The sequence below is a fragment of the Mandrillus leucophaeus genome, unplaced genomic scaffold, assembly GCF_000951045.1.
Source record: "Mandrillus leucophaeus isolate KB7577 unplaced genomic scaffold, Mleu.le_1.0 Scaffold269, whole genome shotgun sequence".
Lineage (NCBI taxonomy): Eukaryota > Metazoa > Chordata > Mammalia > Primates > Cercopithecidae > Mandrillus > Mandrillus leucophaeus.
The window spans coordinates 3,836,298-3,855,025 of record NW_012102798.1 but is presented as its reverse complement, the minus strand read 5'-3'; the positions used below and the strand labels follow the sequence as shown (position 1 = coordinate 3,855,025).

The 18,728-nt window shown below is 40.8% G+C and overlaps 1 protein-coding gene across 5 annotated transcripts in view; it reads right to left on the bottom strand.

Moving 5' to 3' along the window:
• Nucleotides 1-15,380: 15,380 nt before the first annotated feature.
• CHRDL1 (chordin-like 1) overlaps nucleotides 15,381-18,728 on the bottom strand; it is a 121,655-nt gene continuing 118,307 nt past the window's right edge. For 3 of the 5 annotated variants that reach the window (XM_011984507.1, XM_011984509.1, XM_011984506.1), the window contains exon 12: nucleotides 15,381-17,858. In XM_011984507.1, the coding sequence (XP_011839897.1) occupies nucleotides 17,728-17,858 (131 nt within the window). In that variant the 3' untranslated portion in view covers nucleotides 15,381-17,727. The remainder of the gene's footprint in view (nucleotides 17,859-18,728) is intronic. The other 2 variants (XM_011984508.1, XM_011984510.1) reach the window with 1 other exon arrangement.

The following is an 18,728-nucleotide window of genomic DNA, read 5'->3' as shown; positions in this document are numbered from 1 at the left end:
TCAGACTAACAGCGGAACTCTTGGCAGAAACCCTACAAGCCAGAAGAGAATGGGGGCCAAATTCAACATTCTTAAAAAAAAGAATTTTCAACCCAGAATCTCATATCCAGCCAAACAAAGCTTCATAAGTGAAGGAGAAATAAAATCCTTTAGAGACAAGCAAATGCTGAGAGATTTTGTCACCACCAGGCCTGCCTTACAAGAGCTCCTGAAGGAAGCAATAAACATGGAAAGGAACAACGAGTACCAGCCACTGCAAAAACATGCCAAATTGTACATAACATTGACCCTATAAAGAAACCGCATCAATTAATGGGCAAAATAACCAGCAAACATCATCATGACAGGACCAAATTCAAACATAACAATATCAACCTTAAATGTAAATGGGCTAAATGCCCCAATTAAAAGACACAGACTGGCAAATTGGATAGTGTCAAGACCCATCGGTGTGCTGTATTCAGGAGACCCATTTCACATGCAAAGATGCACATAGGCTCAAAATAAAGAGATGGAGGAATATTTACCAAGCAAATGGAAAGAAAAAACACCAGGGATTACAATCCTAGTCTCTGATAAAACAGACTTTAAACCAACAAAGATCAAAAGAGACAAAGAAAGCCATTACATAATGGTAAAGGGATCAATTCAACAAGAAGAGCTAACTATCCTAAATATATATGCACCCAATACAGTACCACCCAGATTAATAAAGCAAGTCCTTAGAGTACTACAAAGAGACTTAGACTCCCACACAACAATAATGGAAGACATTAACACCCCACTGTTAATATTAATTAGACAGATCAACGAGACAGATGGTTGACAAGGATATCCAGGACTTGAGCTCAGCTCTGCACCAAGCAGACCTAATAGACGTCTACATAACCCTCCACCCCAAATCTACAGAATATACATTCTTCTCAGCACCACATCACACTTATTCTAAAATTGACCACATAATCGGTAGTAAAACACTCCTCAGCAAATGTAAAAGAACAGAAATCACAACAAACTGTCTCTCAGACCACAGTGCAATCAAATTAGAACTCAGGATTAAGAAACACACTCAAAACTGCACAACTACATAGAAACTGAACAACCTGCTCCTGAATGACTACTGGGTAAATAACGAATGAAGGCAGAAGTAAAGATGTTCTTTGAAACCAATGAGAACAAAGACACAACGTACCAGAATCTCTGGGACACATTTAAAGCAGTGTGTAGAGGGAAATTTATAGCACTAAATGCTCAAAAGAGAAAACAGTAAGGATCTAAAATCAACACTCTGACATCTCAATTAAAAGAACTAGAGAAGCAAGAGCAAACAAATTCAAAAGTGAGCAGAAGGCAAGAAATAACTAAGATCAGAACAGAACTGAAGGAGATAGAGACATAAAAATCCCTTCAAAAAATCAATGAATCCAGGAGCTGGTTTTTTGAAAAGGTCAACAAAATACATAGACCACTAGCTAGATTAATAAAGAAGAAAAGAGAGAAGAATCTAATAGACTCGATAAAAAATGATAAAGGGGATCTCACCACCGATGCCATAGAAATATAAACTACCATCAGCGAATACTATGAATACCTCTATGCAAATAAACTAGAAAATTTAGAAGATATTGATAAATTGCTGGACAAATACACCCTCCCAAGACTAAACCAGGAAGGAGTTGAATCCCTGAATAGACCAATAACAGGTTCTGAAATTGAGGTAATAATTAATAGCCCACCAACCAAAAATAGTCCAGGACTAGACGGATTCACAGCTGAATTCTACCAGAGGTACAAAGAAAAGTTGGTACTACTCCTTCTGAAACTATTTCAATCAATAGAAAAAGAGGGAATCCTCCCTAACTCATTTTATGAGGCTAGAATCATCCTGATACCTGGTAGAGACACAACAAAAAAAGAATTTTAGTCCAATATCCCTGATGAACAGCAATGCAAAAATCCTCAATAAAATACTGGCAAACCGAATCCAGCAGCACATGAAAAAGCTTATCCAACATGATCAAGTCAGCCTCATCCCTGGGATGCAAGGCTGGTTCAACATACACATATCAATAAACGTAATCCATCACATAAACAGAACCAATGACAAAACTCACATGATTATCTCAGTAGATGCAGAAAGGGCCTTCAACAAAATTCAACAGCCTTTCATGCTAAAAACTCTCAATAAACTAGGTATTGATGGAACATATCTCAAAATAATAAGAGCTATTTATGACAAACCCACAGCCAATATCATATTGAATGGTCAAAAACTGGAAGCATTTCCTTTGAAAACCGGCATGAGACAAGGATGCCCTCTTTCACTACTCCTATTCAACATAGTATTGGAAGTTCTGGCCACGCAATCAGGCAAGAGAAAGAAATAAAGGGTATTCAATTAGGAAAAGAGGAAGTCAAATTGTCTCTGTTTGCAGATAACATGATTGCATATTTAGAAAACCCCATCATCTCAGCCCAAAATCTCCTTAAACGGATAAGCAACTTCAGTAGTCTCAGGATACAAAATGAATGTGCAAAAATCACAAGCATTCCTATACACCAATAATAGACAAACAGAGAGCCAAATCATGAGTGAACTCCCATTCACAATTACTACAAAGAGAATGAAATACCTAGGAATCCAACTTACAACGGATATGAAGGACCTCTTCAAGGAGAACTAGAAACCACTGCTCAATGAAATAAAAGAGGACACAAACAAATGGTAGAACATTCCATGCTCTTGGATAGGAAGAATCAATATTGTGAAAATGGCCACATTGCCCAAGGTAAGTTATTGATTCAATACTATCTCCATCAGTCTACCACTGACTTTCTTCACAGAATTGGAAAAAACTACTTTAAAGTTCATACGGAACCAAAAAAGAGCCTGCATAGCCAAGACAATCCTAAGTAAAAAGGACAAAGCTGGAGGCATCATGCTACCTGACTTCAAACTATACTACAAGGCTACAGTAACCAAAACAGCATGGTACTAGTATCAAAACAGATATATAGACTAATGGAATAGAACAGAGTCTTCAGAAATACCACCATACATCTGATCTTTGACAAACCTGACAAAACAAGCAATGGGAAAATGATTCCCTATTTAATAAATGGTGCTGGGAAAACAGACTAGCCATATGTAGAAAGCTGAAACTGGATCCCTTCCTTACACCATGTACAAAAACTAACTCAAGATGGATTAAAGACTTAAATGTAAGACCCAACACCATAAAAACCCTAGAAGAAAACCTAGGCAATGCCATTCAGGACATAGGCATGGGCAAAGACTTCATGACTAAAACACCAAAAGCAATGGCAACAAAAGCAAAAATAGACAAATGAGATCTAATTAAACTAAAGGGCTTCTGCACAGCAAAAGAAACTATCATCAGAGTGAATAGGTAACCTACAGAATGGGAGAAAATCTTTGCAATCTACCCACCTGACAAAGGGCTAATATCCAGAATCTACAAAGAACTTAAACAAATTTACAAGAAAAAAAACCTCATCGAAAAGTGGGCAAAGGATATGAACAGACACTTCTCAAAAGAAGACATTTATGCAGCCAACAAACATATGAAAAAAACCCCTCATCATCACTGGTCACCAGAGTAATGCAAATCAAAACCACAATGAAATACCATCTCATGCCAGGTAGAATGACAATCATTAAAAAGTCAGGAAACAACAGATGCTGGAAAGGATGTAGAGAAATAGGAACACTTTTACACTGTTGGTGGGAGTGTAAATTAGTTCAACCTTTGTGGAAGACAGTGTGGCGATTCCTCAAGGAATACCATTTGACCCAGCAATCCCATTACTGGGTGTATACCCGAAGGATTATAAATCATGGTACTATAAAGACACATGCACACGTATGTTTATTGTGGCACTGTTCACAATAGCAAAGACTTGGAACCAACCCAAATGTCCATCAGTGATAGACTGGATTAAGAAAATGTGGCACATATACACCATGGAATACTATGCAGCCATAAAAAAGGATGAGTTCATGTCCTTTGCAGGAACATGAATGAAGCTGGAAACCATCATTCTACGCAAACTGTCACAAGGACAGAAAACCAGACACCACATGTTCTCACTCATAGGTGAGAGTTGAACAACGAGAACACATGGACACAGGGCAGGAATCACACTGGGGCCTGTGGGGGTGTGGGGGGCTGGGGGAGGGATAGCATCAGGAGAAATGCCTAATGTAAATGATGAGTTGAAGGGTGCAGCAAACCAACATGGCACATGTATACCTATGTAACAAACCTGCACGTTGTGCACATGCACCCTAGAACTTAAAGTATAAATAAATAAATAAAATTTAAAAAAAATTAAAAAATACAGAAGACCAAAACAACACTAACAACCATTTGACCTAATTGTCATTTGTAAAACACTTCACCCAACAACAGGAGAATTCACATTCTTTTGAAGTATATATGGAACATATTCCAAGAGAGGGCATATTGTGGGACCTGCATATGTACCCCTGAATCTAAAATGAAAAATATATAGATATAAAGTAGCAAAAAAGAAGACATTTAAAGGAATAGAAATCATACAATGATTTTCATAGAATAAACTAAAATTCAATAACAAAGATATCTAGAAAATCTTCAAATATTCAGAGATGAAAGAAAACACTTCTATATAAAGCAATGTCAGGAGGCAGGAGCAAGCAATGTGATGAAACACATGGATTTAAAATATGAAGCTCACAGAGACGGAATGACATACCCAAAGTCATACGCAAGGACAGGGAACCAGGTTGACTGATTCCAGTGTTGGTATTTTAACCCCTCCACTCTACTCTACTTTACTATCTGATGTTTTTAATTATCATCTCCTCTCAGAATATACAAAGTCAGATGGACAATATCAGTAAGAGTCCACCTTCTGCGGAGCTGAGGATAGCCTAAATTCACAGGCCCTGGATATTGGAGGTACAAGGTGCTCAGATATGGGGAACTTAATATTGGCAACTGTGTTGAACTAAGTGCTCCTGATGATACTCATTTTGTTTTTTAAAATAACACTTTTAATGAGCATAATTCATATGTCATACAATTTACCCTTTCAAAGTGTTCAATTAAGTGGGTTTTTGTATATTCACAGTTGTGTGGCTTTTCTCCATTAGCCCTGTTTGGGGAAATTGATTCTTTTGTATTTTGATGGTAGCCAAACTTTAATGAATGGTCTATTGTTTGGCAATCTCTACTTCCAAAAGTTAAACCCTGAATATTCCACCAGCTTCCTCCAGCATTGGTCTCTGTGGAAGTTATTCACATGAGCACTTAGGGTGGCTCCCTGAAACAGGAACATTTCTTTATTTTTATTTTGTTAGCTATTAACTAGCCCTGCCCAGACCTCCTACAGAAAATACATCTGTGAGGTACTGGGGAGAGGCTCTACCCTACCCTCCTGACATTAAAGTATCTTCAGTGTGAAGCTTTCAAAGAGATTTAAAGTTTCTGCTTCAATCATTTTTGTTCTCGTTCAGACAGTGGTTCTTAATCTGGGGCCACAATACTCTGGGGAGCCAAGGAGTTATGTGAGAAACCTGCAAATCAGCTTGTGAACAAGGCTTTTATTTTGATTAAATATATCTTACACATGTTTGCTACTATTTCTCAATCATACATGGTACTGTTGTGATTAATAAAGGAAAAAACCTTCTGCATATGTAACTTTTTAACTGTATAGTAACTTTTTTCATTATATATTTTCTCAATCAGCAGACACTAGAAGTACAACTACCGTCATGGGATAATCAGATAGTTTTGATTGATAAAATAAGTTATATGGACTCAAAATGTTTAGGAACCACTAAATTAAACAAAGACCTTTCTTCATAGGGTACAAATGTTTCATTTAGTAGGGCATCAACTTATTAGCAGTCATTGACATATTAGTCTGAATTAATCAGCTTGCTTCAGGGTAGGGCATTAAACACTTTCATCCTAAAAGCAGAATGGGGATCAGCAATGGCTCCAAGCAGGTCTAGTGGGTTAGAATTAGTCTTCTGTGTGCCATGTGTGCTTCAGGAATTTGACAGTTTTTATACGTATAATAGTAGTCAAACTTTGATAGATGAATTATTGCTTGGTTAGTACCACTCCAAAGAGCCAAACCCCAAATGTTCTCTAACTTCTACCAATGTTGGAAAACACTCCAAGGGAAAAAAGAGGGTGCTGAGCACCAGGGATGGGAGCTAAAAGGTACGAGGGGACAGCAAAATAGGTGGCCAAGACCAAATTTGTCTATTTTTTAGTTTGTTGGGAGGGCAAGGAGATAGTCATATTTACCCCAAAACTTTAGCAGACTACCATCTTGGAAAGACGTTTAGAATTCCTTTACTTTTGAGGTCCTCCCTTCCTTTTGCTCCGTCCCAGAACTTCCTTCCCCTATACTTGCTTACAAACTTTCCCCTCTCATCCAACACAGAATCCCATTTGAATCCAAAGCCTTTCAATCAGCTCGAATTGTCTGTGTTTTTCTGGAGGTGTTCCCTCTCCAAACTTGCCAGAATGTCTCAATATTCTTGGAGCTTGTCCTCAGTTTCCAAAACTTCAGGGCATCCCATAGGCCACAGTTTTGACTTCAAATGCACACTGACCTTTTCCTTCCACCCAAACACCCTCCTCCTTACCCATTGCATTGCATCAGAGCCTTCTCAAGCCTGTTTTCTTGCTCCAGACATCCCCTTGCCTGTGGCTTGGGGTTAATATCTGGTCCTTTCCAATCCCACCCCATGTGATTATGCCTTTGTTTCAGATCCAGGAGAGTAATCGTACTCAGACTGGGTCTCTGCTAGCCAAAGCAAAAGGGACATTTGAGAAAACAATCAGCTAGTCCTTGCAGGAGGGGTTTTTGGTTGCCTGACAACCAGATAGTTGCCTCAATTCTCCTCTCTGCCTGACATGAGTTCAGGGCAATAAATGGCTACTTTCCCCTGCACAAACACGGCAAGTGTACAATAATGACTTCAGCTGCTTGAGAAGAGGCCATATCCCAAGAGGTACTCCAGAGAGCTGATTTTCTTAGAATTGCAGAGCAAAGGGCTCCTGATAACTGTGCTGACTACTACTAGTGTTTGCCTTTCTCCAACTTCTGTGTGACTGCCATCTAGTGGCATGCAGGGTGGTGGCGGGGGGGTGGGGTGGGTGGAGAGTGCTCCAACAGGATTCAATCAATAAGCTGGTGCATCGTTTATGAATAATTTAAAAACAATATTAAAACCGACTAAAAGTTGGTCAGACTTTTATTGTAACCACATGCTGGCAATTCTAAACAGTCATTGATAAAATACTTCTCACTTTGGTACACCACTGCCCCCACTCCAGCTCCTAAGTGATTCCCTCATCTCCCCTTGGAGAGCCACATTTAAGCTTGAATTTTCAGATAATACTTCAGATTTATATCCCTTCCCTCCATCAAAATGTTCCTGTCTTGTGCTCTAACCCCCTAAGGCTCTACTTTTTATTTTCCTTGGTGGAATTTATTTATAGGGAAATATTTATAGTGGTTACCAGCTGTCTCTACCAGGGGCACCTATATTATAACAGGAATCACCTGAAGAATCAATGCTTTAGTCCAATGGTTGTTCTCTTTTAAGGCAGTGAAACTCTGTTTTCAAACAAAATATGGTATGGAACCCCATTTCCTAACTCTTCTTTAAGTCTCACCTTCAGTGTCATTTCCGCTGGAAGGTCTTCCTTACTTCTCCATGATGAGGACAAGTCCCTATGACTTAGTCACAGCACCTTGGACTCGCCCTTTCATACTACCCATCACACGTGTAATAACTTGTCTAGTGTCTGTATTCCCTAGTAGACTGTAATCTCCATGTGGGCAGATACTGCATCTATCTTGTTGACTATTGGAACCCCAGAAACAAGTGTTGTGCTTGGCCCACTGTATGTGGTCCATAAATAGCTGATGAATGAATGAAAGCCTTTCTGTTATTATAGCCTATGAGTAAACGGACATTGGAAATAACCATGTCACATGTTATACTGTGGGTTTTTACTGAAATTATAGTCAAAAACAACCCGACGATCTTTTTTTTTTTTTTTTTTTTTTTTTTAAGAAAAGAAGTGTGGTTAACCAGTTTTCCCACCTTGTAGTCATGTAATTAAAACTAAATGCAACAGCCACAACTCCCAATTTCTAGTGTGTAGATTTTTCCTCCTCTCTTTGGCACTACAGTCAGGTTCTTCTTCTTACTAAGTTTTGACTGAAGCCCTGTAGGGACAGCCTCCTCTCCTGTTTTATACCAGGACCCCCAAAAAGGCTTCTCCTGGTTGGCCATTTCAGGTTGGCACTTCCTTCAAAGACAGGCTTAGGTTCCACTTTCTGTTTGAAGTTAACCCAGCCTGAGACTGTTTTCCTTTTTCTTTTAACTACTAGAGTTCAAGAACAAAGGGTTCCCCTAGTTTTTAAAAATTATTTTTCTTTGATTATTTTTTTTAGAGACAGGGTCTTGTTCTGTCCTTCAGGCTGCAGTGCAGTGGGAATGATCACTGCAGCCTTGAACTCCTGGACTCAAGTGATTTTCCTGCCTCAGCCTCCAAGTAGCTGGAATTACAAGCATGTGCCATCACACACAGCTAATTTATTTTTAACTTTTTTAGAGATGGGGTTTTTCTATGTTGCCCAGGCTGGTCTCTAAGTGATCTTCCTGCCTTGGCCTCCCAAATTGCTGGGATTACGAGCATAAGCTACTACACCTGGTCTAATTTTTTAAAAGGCATTTACTGTGCAATTATACGTCAGTCACTCTCATGAACACTTTATTAACTCATTTAAGCCTGACAAGAACCCTATGGCATAGAGATTATTCTTATCCTTATTTTACAGATAAGGAAACAAAGATTAAGAGATGTACGAAACAAGAAATAGGAATTGTTTGCGTGTATTAACTCTGTCTTCTCCTGGTTCCCTGATTGGGGTGAACTCCTCAATAGTTTTGACCCCAAAGTTATTTTGTTATTAATTTTGGTGATAAGTTGAACAGAGGTGAACAGCTTTATTGAAGGACTGAAAAGGGCCAATGCCCTTCTGCAGCGTTTCCTTCCCCTCCCCCACTTACCTCTTGATGAAGTGGGCTCCCTATGCGGATGCATTCCAGAGCTTCAGAATTCCTTTCTGAGCTGCTCCCTCCTATGGCAACGCCCATGTGAATGCCAGAGGACAATGGCACAGTTTTCAGGAACACATGTAGACCATTAGCCCCTTCCTCCTCACCAGGGCCTCTGGCTGCCATGCAAGCTGCTACATCTCACAATAAACCCAAACCCGGCCATTTTAGAGAAGTAGCAGGTTCAGAAGTGAAAGAGAGAGAAAGCTGGAAGAGCAGGAATAATATTAGCACTCTTTGTAAGGGGAGAAGGCCCGGATTACGGATGCTTAGGAAGGACAGGTATGGCCTATTTACTTGGTGCTGCCTACTTCTACCATCAACCAAAATCTCATCCCTCTCATCCCCAAAATTCCCTTCTATTGTTTCCACTGCCAGAAGGTTTTCACTCACTTTAGCCCTCTGCCTTTATTTTTGTAATTGGGGAATGCATTTTGAGGGTAATAAAGAATAATAAAGTATTTAAAAGTGAAAAGGTATCTGAGGGTTAAGCAATTATCATTTACTTCACTTAAGTTGCTTCCTTCCTAATGCCAGACAGCTGCCCTGGAGGGAGTTAGGTTTTGATTGTTGTGTGAGGTGGTTAATGGGGAAGTCTGAGGTTCTTTGTGGAACAAGGCAGGTGGGATAGCTGGAGTTGAAGAGAGGAATGAGGGCACTGAGAACCCAGAGAGTGTATGATGACATGGAGAGAAGAAGCTGTCAAGTACAAACTTTGTATTCTTTGAGGTTTTGCCTAGGGCCTGTGCCTTGCCTCCCTCCCATCCATCCCATCCAGAAAAGTGAGAGGAAACTCCCTGCTCACTCCTCTCCTCATCACCTGCCCCTGCCCCCAGGATGGAGCTTAAGCGGGTACTAATTAGTACTATATATAACTTGGCTATATTCAGGGTTCAAGAGGCTTGTGTGGACTGGCCTGGGAATCTGAGGATCAAATAGAATGATGTTTCAGTAAGAAAATGCATGCTGAATTCTAAACTTTTGGCCAATATGTTATTCTTAGATTGGGGACTGCTTAGACTGGGAGGCAATTTAGAATTCCTTCTGTCTACATCAACTTGAAGTCAGGCATTGGGTCTGTTGTACGGGCCATTTTGTGAAGGCTCCATACACACCATGTTGGAGCGTAAGTATTCATACACACACAGAGAAAGATATAAAGATATATAAGTATTGTTTTATATATATTTATGAAACAGGGTCTTGCTCTGTCACCCAGGTTGGAGTACAGTGGCATGATCGGCATGATCATAGATAACTGCAGCCTTGAACTCCTGCGTTCAAGTGATCCTTCTGCTTCAGTTTCCTGAGTAGCTGGGACTATAGGCATGTGCACCATGCTTGGCTATTTTTTAAATTTTTAGTAGAGATGGATGCCCCACTATGTTGCCCTTACAGGCATAAGCTATCATGCCTGGCCTGTGATGTATATTATAGCTATTATAAGTATTATATTCTAGTATAGATAGCATATGTAGAAATATAGATATTACTTATCCACAATATTGAAGTCTTAGCAAAAATTCTTCACAGCTTGGTATTACTGTGAAGCCTATGCCACACATGCAAGGACATTTTGCTTTAAGCATTTAGAAAAATCAATGTGTAAATCCAATATTTATCATTTATTTTGAAAGACAACTTACGGCAAATCAGTTTGTAAAGCAAACAAGAACTTTTCTTCATTTGTACTTGTTAACGCAAGTTTTATTAGTTTTCTTTAGAGTAGGGTACAGAGAAAATGTCCTGAAAATCTGCCTAGCCTCTGCGTATTTATGTATTCCCTGAACTGCTTGCTCTCCCAAATGGAGAAAGAATCTCACCAGATGGACTCTTCACTTGGCAAATATTTACTGAATGTCTGGACGTGCTGGACATTGGGTCCCTTACTTCTCAGCGCCTTCCAATCTAATCATGGAGACCATGACTGAGCAAACATTTCATGTTTTTACATATAATGGCATGTAAAAGGTGAATGCCTTCAATGTTCTCAAGTCTAAAATAGGGTCAATAATGATACTTCCCACACAGGGCTGTGGTGAGGATTAAATGAAAAAACATGAATGTCAATTGATTACTATAGTGGCTGGCACAGGAATACTTTAGTGATTATTTCCTGGAAGCACGGGGTAGAGAAGAACTAACTAACCTGCCTGAAGGAGGTGGACAAGTTTTCAAGTTTTCAGAGCTGAGCAATGTGAGGTTTTTTTTTTTTTTTTTTTTTTTTGAGATGGAGTCTCGCTCTGTCGCCCAGTCTTGGCCGGATCTCAGCTCACTGCAAGCTCCGCCTGCCGGGTTTACGCCATTCTCCTGCCTCAGCCTCCCGAGTAGCTGGGACTACAGGCGCCCGCTACCTTGCCCGGCTAGTTTTTTGTATTTTTTAGTAGAGACGGGGTTTCACCGTGTTAGCCAGGATGGTTTCGATCTCCTGACCTCATGATCCGCCCATCTCGGCCTCCCAAAGTGCTGGGATTACAAGCTTGAGCCACGGCGCCCGGCCGCAATGTGAGCTTTTAACAATTAGTAGGTGTTTGTTAAGTAGAGACATTAGGGAATAAACATTCCAGGCAAAGGGAGCTGTGTATGAAGGCTCAGAAGTCCTGAGAATGTGGTAAATTCCAGGATCCTGAGTTGCCTGCCATGGTTGGAAGATAGGGTACATAAGGAGAAAGGGAATATGGTGGCAAACCAGGAGGTGAGCAGGCAAGGTTCCACAGGGGCAATGATGTTTGAAGGATGAGTAGAAAAGTTGACCAGTCACAGAAGAAGAAAGAACACTGTACTGGTGGAAAGAGCATATTCAAAGGCACAAAGTTGTACATGCATATGAAATATTTGGGGGACAGTGTTCTGTAGGTGGAGCTTTGCATTCAAGAAGCTACCTCTCCCATGTGGAGCTTTCAAAAGTATCTGGGCATGTTTGCTAGGCTGGTGGGGTGGGCCCCTTGATGTCAAATTATGTGAGGGTTTCAGAGGGGAATGGAAGCAGTACATGTGCCCGCAAAAGGAGAGGAATTTGGAAGACAGTAGTCTGTCTGTCTTGGAGGCTTGTACTCAGCACAGACTCCGCATACTGGCAAAAGGGATAAAAGTAGAATCTGAATGACTTGTTTCCATAAAAAACTGTGAGACTCTGAGACACAGGAAGACCCTGCTTTGGTGCACATAATACACACTCAAGAACTATTTGTTAACTGGTTTCACATAAGCTGATAGAGTGTAACATCACAGGTTGGGAGGAAAGAGGGTACTCTCTCTACTTGTGCACAGGATCTGGTACCATTTGAGAATGCTGAGGATTCCAGAGCATCACCACTGTGGTGGCATCTCTAGACCAGCAGCAAGAGCCCCTACCAGGAATAGCGCAGTTGGCAGCAGTGTTGATATGTGTGGTGGTACAGGCGGTCAATCGACATTTTTTCTTTTTCTAGCAGAGCCCATCATGGAAGTAGGTGTTGGGGAGGAAAAACTTTTCCTCTACTCTCTTAGGTTCAGTAACTAGGAGACTGTGGATTAAACTAACAAAAGACAGATTAACAGAAGGGAAAGCACACAATTTTTATTAATATTTACATGCACAGAAATTCATAAAAAGGAAGTGATACTCAAGTGGTTACACTTAGGGCCTTTTAACAAAGGAAAGGTTTGGGATTCAAGGGAGGATAAAATGTGGGAAAGTGACTAGAACATATACAGGGGAACTAATGGAGGGTAAGGGCTAGTTTAGTAAAGTCTTTGTCTTAGTCTGTGTTGCTACAAAGGAATACCTGAGGTTGGGTAATTTGTAAACAAAAGAGGTTGATTTGGCTCATGATTATGCAGACTATACAAAAAAAAAACATGGCACCAGCAACTGTTTCTGGTGAGGGCTTCCAGTGGCTTCCACTCATGGTGGAAGAAGGGAAGCTTGTGTGTGCAGATTACATGGTGAGACAGGAAGCAAGAGACAGAGGAGGAGAGGCCAGGCTTTTTAACTACCAGTTCTCCAAGGAACCAAGAGTAAGAACTCACTCATTACCACAAGGACAGCACCAAGCCATTTATGCGTGATCTGTCCCATCACCCAAACACCTCCCATTAGGTCCCACTTCCAACACAGGGGATCAAATTTCAACATGAGACTTGGTGAGGCCAAACAAACCATATCCAAACCATAGCAGTCTGTTTCTGCAAACTCATCTTGTTGCTGACTTCCAATCTTCAATGATTAGAGTCACTCTTCTCTCCCTGGTATGAATGGGGGTATATTAGTCCATTCTCACACTGCTGTAAAGATATACATGAAACTAGGTAATTTGTACTAAAAAAAAGAGGTTTAATTGACTTATGATTCCACAGGCTCTACAGAAAGCACGATGGCTTCTGGGGAGGTCTCAGGAAACTTACAATCACGGTAGAAGGCAAAAGAGAGGCAGGCATCTCTTCCATGACCAGACCAGGAGGAAAAGACAGAGGAGGGGGAGGGGGCTACACACTTTTAAACAACCAGGTATCATGAGAAGTCACTCACTATCACAAGAACAGCAAGGAGGAAATCTGTCCCCATGATCCAATTATCTCCCACCAGGCCCCTCCTCCAACATTGGGGATTACAATTCAACATGAGATTTGGGTGGGGACACAAACCCAAACCATATTAGGGCAGCATCTTTCTCAAAGGGAAATTCATCCCCTGCTTTTAGGCAGATAAGGGGAAGGCAGATAACTGTGTCTATATCTGTTGGTTCTCAATTGCCTGCAGGTCAAAATAATCCTTCTGCCAAAGTGTCATATTTGGGGGTGTCATATTCTGATCTTCTTCAAGGGTCAAAGCAAGAAAGGAATGAAAGGGTGGGTAACATGTTGTAACAGGCAGAACTTCTCAGTGCTTCCTGGGAATCACAGTGGCGGCAGGTGAGGAGACTATAGGGAAGAAAAACCTGTAAACATTTTCTACATTTAGGAGACCAAATTGACAGGACTAGGTGGAATGCGGATGTGGCTAAGCGGAGAAAGAGGGCCAAGCTGTCTGGTTTGAGTTATTTGCAGTTCCCTCAATGGAGGTGGAGCAATATTGGGATCTAAAGCCCAACATTTCAGAAGAAAGTATGCTGGGTGTAAAGGGGTACTACACACAGCTCAGCATGAGTGTTGGCAACCAGAGGCCAAAATTCCATCCAGGGTGTGGGTCAAGAACTGTTGTGAGTTCCAGGGGTGCAGCATGGAGGCATGGCTTCTTATGCATCTCACACGACAGGCTAATCTCCTTTTCCTCATTATTTTCAATCTTTTCTATAGGACCCTGCCACCCCAGTATTCAGATATGGCCAAATAGCTCCCACATTTAAGACAAAATGGCTTTCCTTTGACCTCATATCCTTCTCCAGCTCCTTCCTTCACTGTATCTCTCCATACTCTGCAGTAGAACTTTTCCAAAGAGTTGTCTTTAGCTGCTGTCTCCAATTCCTCATCTCTCCACACACTTCTTACAGTCCACTCCCATCTGGTTTCTGTTCCAATCACTACACCAACACTTTTCTTCTGTGTTGCTAACACCAATATATACTTTTCTGTATCTATATTATTTGACTTCTCAGCAGGACCTGACACGTTTGACTACTCTCTTGAAGCACTCTCATATTTTGGCTTCTGTGATAGCACAAATTTAGCTAGTATTGGGAGCTTGAGGGGATTTGGTTTGGATCAACATATGTGACAAAACTCTTACTCTGATTCCTATACAAATGCTTGTAAAAAAAATAATGTGAGCAGCAGACCAAAATTGAGGCCGCACTGAAACCTAAGTCAATGGCATTCTGTACCCAATCTCTTAAGTATCTTGACCTAAAGGGAGATCAGAAATCAACAGCCAATTTCAGTGCCATGACATCCGTGAATATCCATGGTCATAAATGAATACTCACTATGCGCCAGACACTATTTTAATCACTTTATATGCAATGACTAAATTAAAGCTCACTGCAAGATTACAGGCGAAGGGAAATAATACCACTATTATACCATTTTATAGTTGGGGAGACTGACAAATACAGCTGGTAAGTACAGAGCTGGGCTTAAAAATCTAAATAGTCTGACTGCAAAGTTCACACTCTTAACCACTGTGCTATAGTATAAGAATGTCAAGGTGATTGTGAAACTACCGCACCCACCCATGACCTATTACCCTGTCCAAGGTCAGTACTGACCAGAGAGTCAATTACTTATGCAACAAGACTACAGATGATTTTTCAAAATTAACTTGTTTATTAATTTAAAAATCCAGAAATACAGTGACTAGATAAATAAGTACCATAATTAGGTACATGTCCTGTGAGAACAGTGAAAGGGTAATACTGTTATGTTACTCTTGTTTACATGAGTTAACTAGAAAATGGCTACAACTGCTAAATGATGCTTATGGTCTTTGTTTTTCCAAGTGTTTATGATACAAATAAATACACAAGAAGAACCACATCCATTCTTCTCTACTAACTACTGGCAGCTTGGCCTCTTTTCCCTATGTCCTATTCTCTACACAACACCAAACACTGGAGGGTTTCTACTTTGACTTAACACAGCTCCCCAGCTCCTGCTTCCCACAGCACTTTGCAAGGTGTGTCCCAGCACCTGGAGGCAGGAGTATATCTAGGGAAACTCTCTGCATGTTCTCTTAAGGCTAAGCTGTCAGAGAACACCTGGGTGGGAAGGCTTTGGGATGAATCATCCAGAAGGAGAAACACCTCTTTGCCTCAGGATCTAGTTACTAGTCTCCACATTATGGAAACACTGCCACCTCTGGGATGTAGGGAGCAGCTGCATAACACCCTCCCCCCTTTACCACACACACACACACACACACACACACACACACACACACACACACACAAATGCTTTGTGACCTTTCAACAGGGATGTCCTGCTTCTCTCTTCCGAGGAGAACGTGTGTGATGAACTGGTGAGAGTCTTGTCCCCAGAAGCCCTGGCCATAAGGCCCTTGTGTTTCTTTTATAAAAATTGACTCCTTTATGCCAGGTTGTCATAAAGACTGAACATTTTACATTTTCCCCTATTGGTGTCAAATCCTCTTAGGAAAAATTCTCTCACCTATAGTCATGGAATGAGACATATGGGGTTTCTGGGTCCTTAAAACATTTCTACAGTTCATTCCTGCCCCTCAGAGGGAACAAATCTAGAAGGCATGCCTGAGATCCTTGCTGTGAAGAATTAAGTCTTCCCACAAAGATGATTTCTAAAGCCAGACCACAGAATGGATAATTTATGCTCTGGTATTGGGCTGCAAGTAGACATTTTAGGAGAAGCCTTCTCTAGAATTCTCAGCTAAAATACCTGCTTGATGAATAAGGCAAGGATAGTAGGAAGGTTTAGGATAAAAATATCAGAATATCCAGCTCCCTAAATGATCAATAATTTTCTTAACTGAAGAGCCAACATGCAGATACTCATGAGGAACAAGCCACTTTGCAAAGTAAAAATCAACTCCTGTAATTGGAGAAGAAGGAAAACTTCCCTTTTAAAGAGCTTCTAGAATTTAGTAATTTAATATAATTTTTCTGGCCAGACAACTATGGTCTCAAAAATATTAGTGAGTACTGATCTATTACTTGCTAAATTTTACTGATGTGAAAGCAACAAGATGGCCTTTTTGACTTCTATCAGCTTCTTTCTTCAACAATTATTTTGTCTTACATGGATTCAGTTTCTGATCATTTTACTCAATTTAACTTCTTTCTGGAAGCCCCATAGGTACAGGGGGAAAAGAAAAGTGGTATCATTAGGGAAAAATTATTTACCATTTCTAAGTGAGTGAATGAGGCCATGAAATAGTGTTCTTATTCTTCACCCTGCCTCTATAGTTGGTGACTTAAACAGCCACAAAGACCTAAGGGCGGAGCCTTTTGTTCACAATTATTTACTCTCCTGGGCACCAAAACCTCCAAGCTACTTGGGATCCAGTCAAGGGAAAAGTAACATAGAGTCTCGGCCAGCTTTGCCAAATAAAGCTTTAGTTTAATGTGAGTATGGACGTGTGTGTGTGTGTGTGTGTGTGTGTGTGTGTGTGAGAGAGAGAGAGAGAGAGAGAGAAGAAGGGAGGGAGGGAGGGAGGAGGGAGGATGAGGAGCTAATTTTTTTTAAAAGAACACATGACATTCTAAAATTCAAAGGTATAATTTCATACAAATAATTGTTCTATACTGCAGAACTCCTACTAAGCAATTCCCTTCTCTTTCTTTCGCTTGAATAACTTTCTAGATAAAAACCCTGGGGTCTTGTTTGTCTTTAACCTGTAAAGAAATGTGATTCTCCAAGAAACTAGAGCAGTGTTGTGGTGTTCTATCCCTCCTCCTCCCAAACATAATTTAAGACTCTTCTAGTCTCTTTGGAGGAGATGTTCAAGGGCTGACACACCACTCCACATAAAGGCGCAAATTATGCTGTGCATGGCGTGAATAACTGACTGCATTTGAGTTTGGAGTTTTAGGGCACTGTTGACTTAAGCAAAATAAGCCTGCAGTCCAGCTGCAGCTTGAGTTTTCTTGCTTTACCCTATCCAATACTGTCTTTCTTGCCTAACAGTGGCCCTTTTCAGATCTCTCCAGGTACAAAACCTTGACCAAATCTTCAAGCTCTGTTCTGCACACACGACTTGAACACATCTGGCTGATCTGAGCTTCTCCTTCGGTGAAGATCTTCCACTGGCCTAAAAGGCAAATAAACACAAAGTGGCCGGGAGTGTGTAAGAGGAGAGCAGAGCAAATTAGGAATAGAACCAATATACCCCATGCTTACCCACTTACTCATGGACCTACCAGGGGATTTGGAATACAAATGTCAGCTGGTTTCAAAAAATGCCCCCAAAACCCTTTTCTAGTGGCAGATATGGAAAATGGGAAATGAAGTTTTCATTTCAACCCATAGCATTTGTAAGAATCCCAAGAATAATACAGAACTGCCCCTCCTCAAGAGCAAAACCTAAGTGTTATTCTTGGAATTTTTACAGTATATTTAGCATTTGCAAAATGCTTCAATATCTGCTTGTTAGCTATTTAGGCAGCTTACTTGGCACCAGGTCAAAAAGGCACTTTGGAAAACAGCACCTACTGTATTACTGGGGCTTTGCTCACCCTTAGGGTTCCCAAATATTGGTTTGGGTTACTTGATTACTATTTGATTATGTATCACTCTTTTCTCTATTCCTGCTATCTTTTGTTAAAAATTTCTTGACGTTGCTTTCTCCTATGTCCACATGCTGTCCTTATACCCCCTTGGCACCCTAAGTCACTTCCCATGGCTCCTCATCCATTCTTACATACCCCATGGAATCCCTTTCCACTCAGAGTAAACTTGGCTGTAGCCCTTCCATCCCCTGTTGTCTCTGCCCACCTGGATACTGTCTTTTGTCTTCTTTTTATTCCTGTGCTCATGGTACTGCAACTGGAGAACTCCTAGTCCAAGTTAAGCCAACTCCTCTTAAGCCCAAACCTGTCTTGAACCTCTTTTCTTTCCCTTAGCCACATGAGAACATGACCCACCTTCCCTATGGGCTTGAATTATCTGCTCCTTTCTCCCT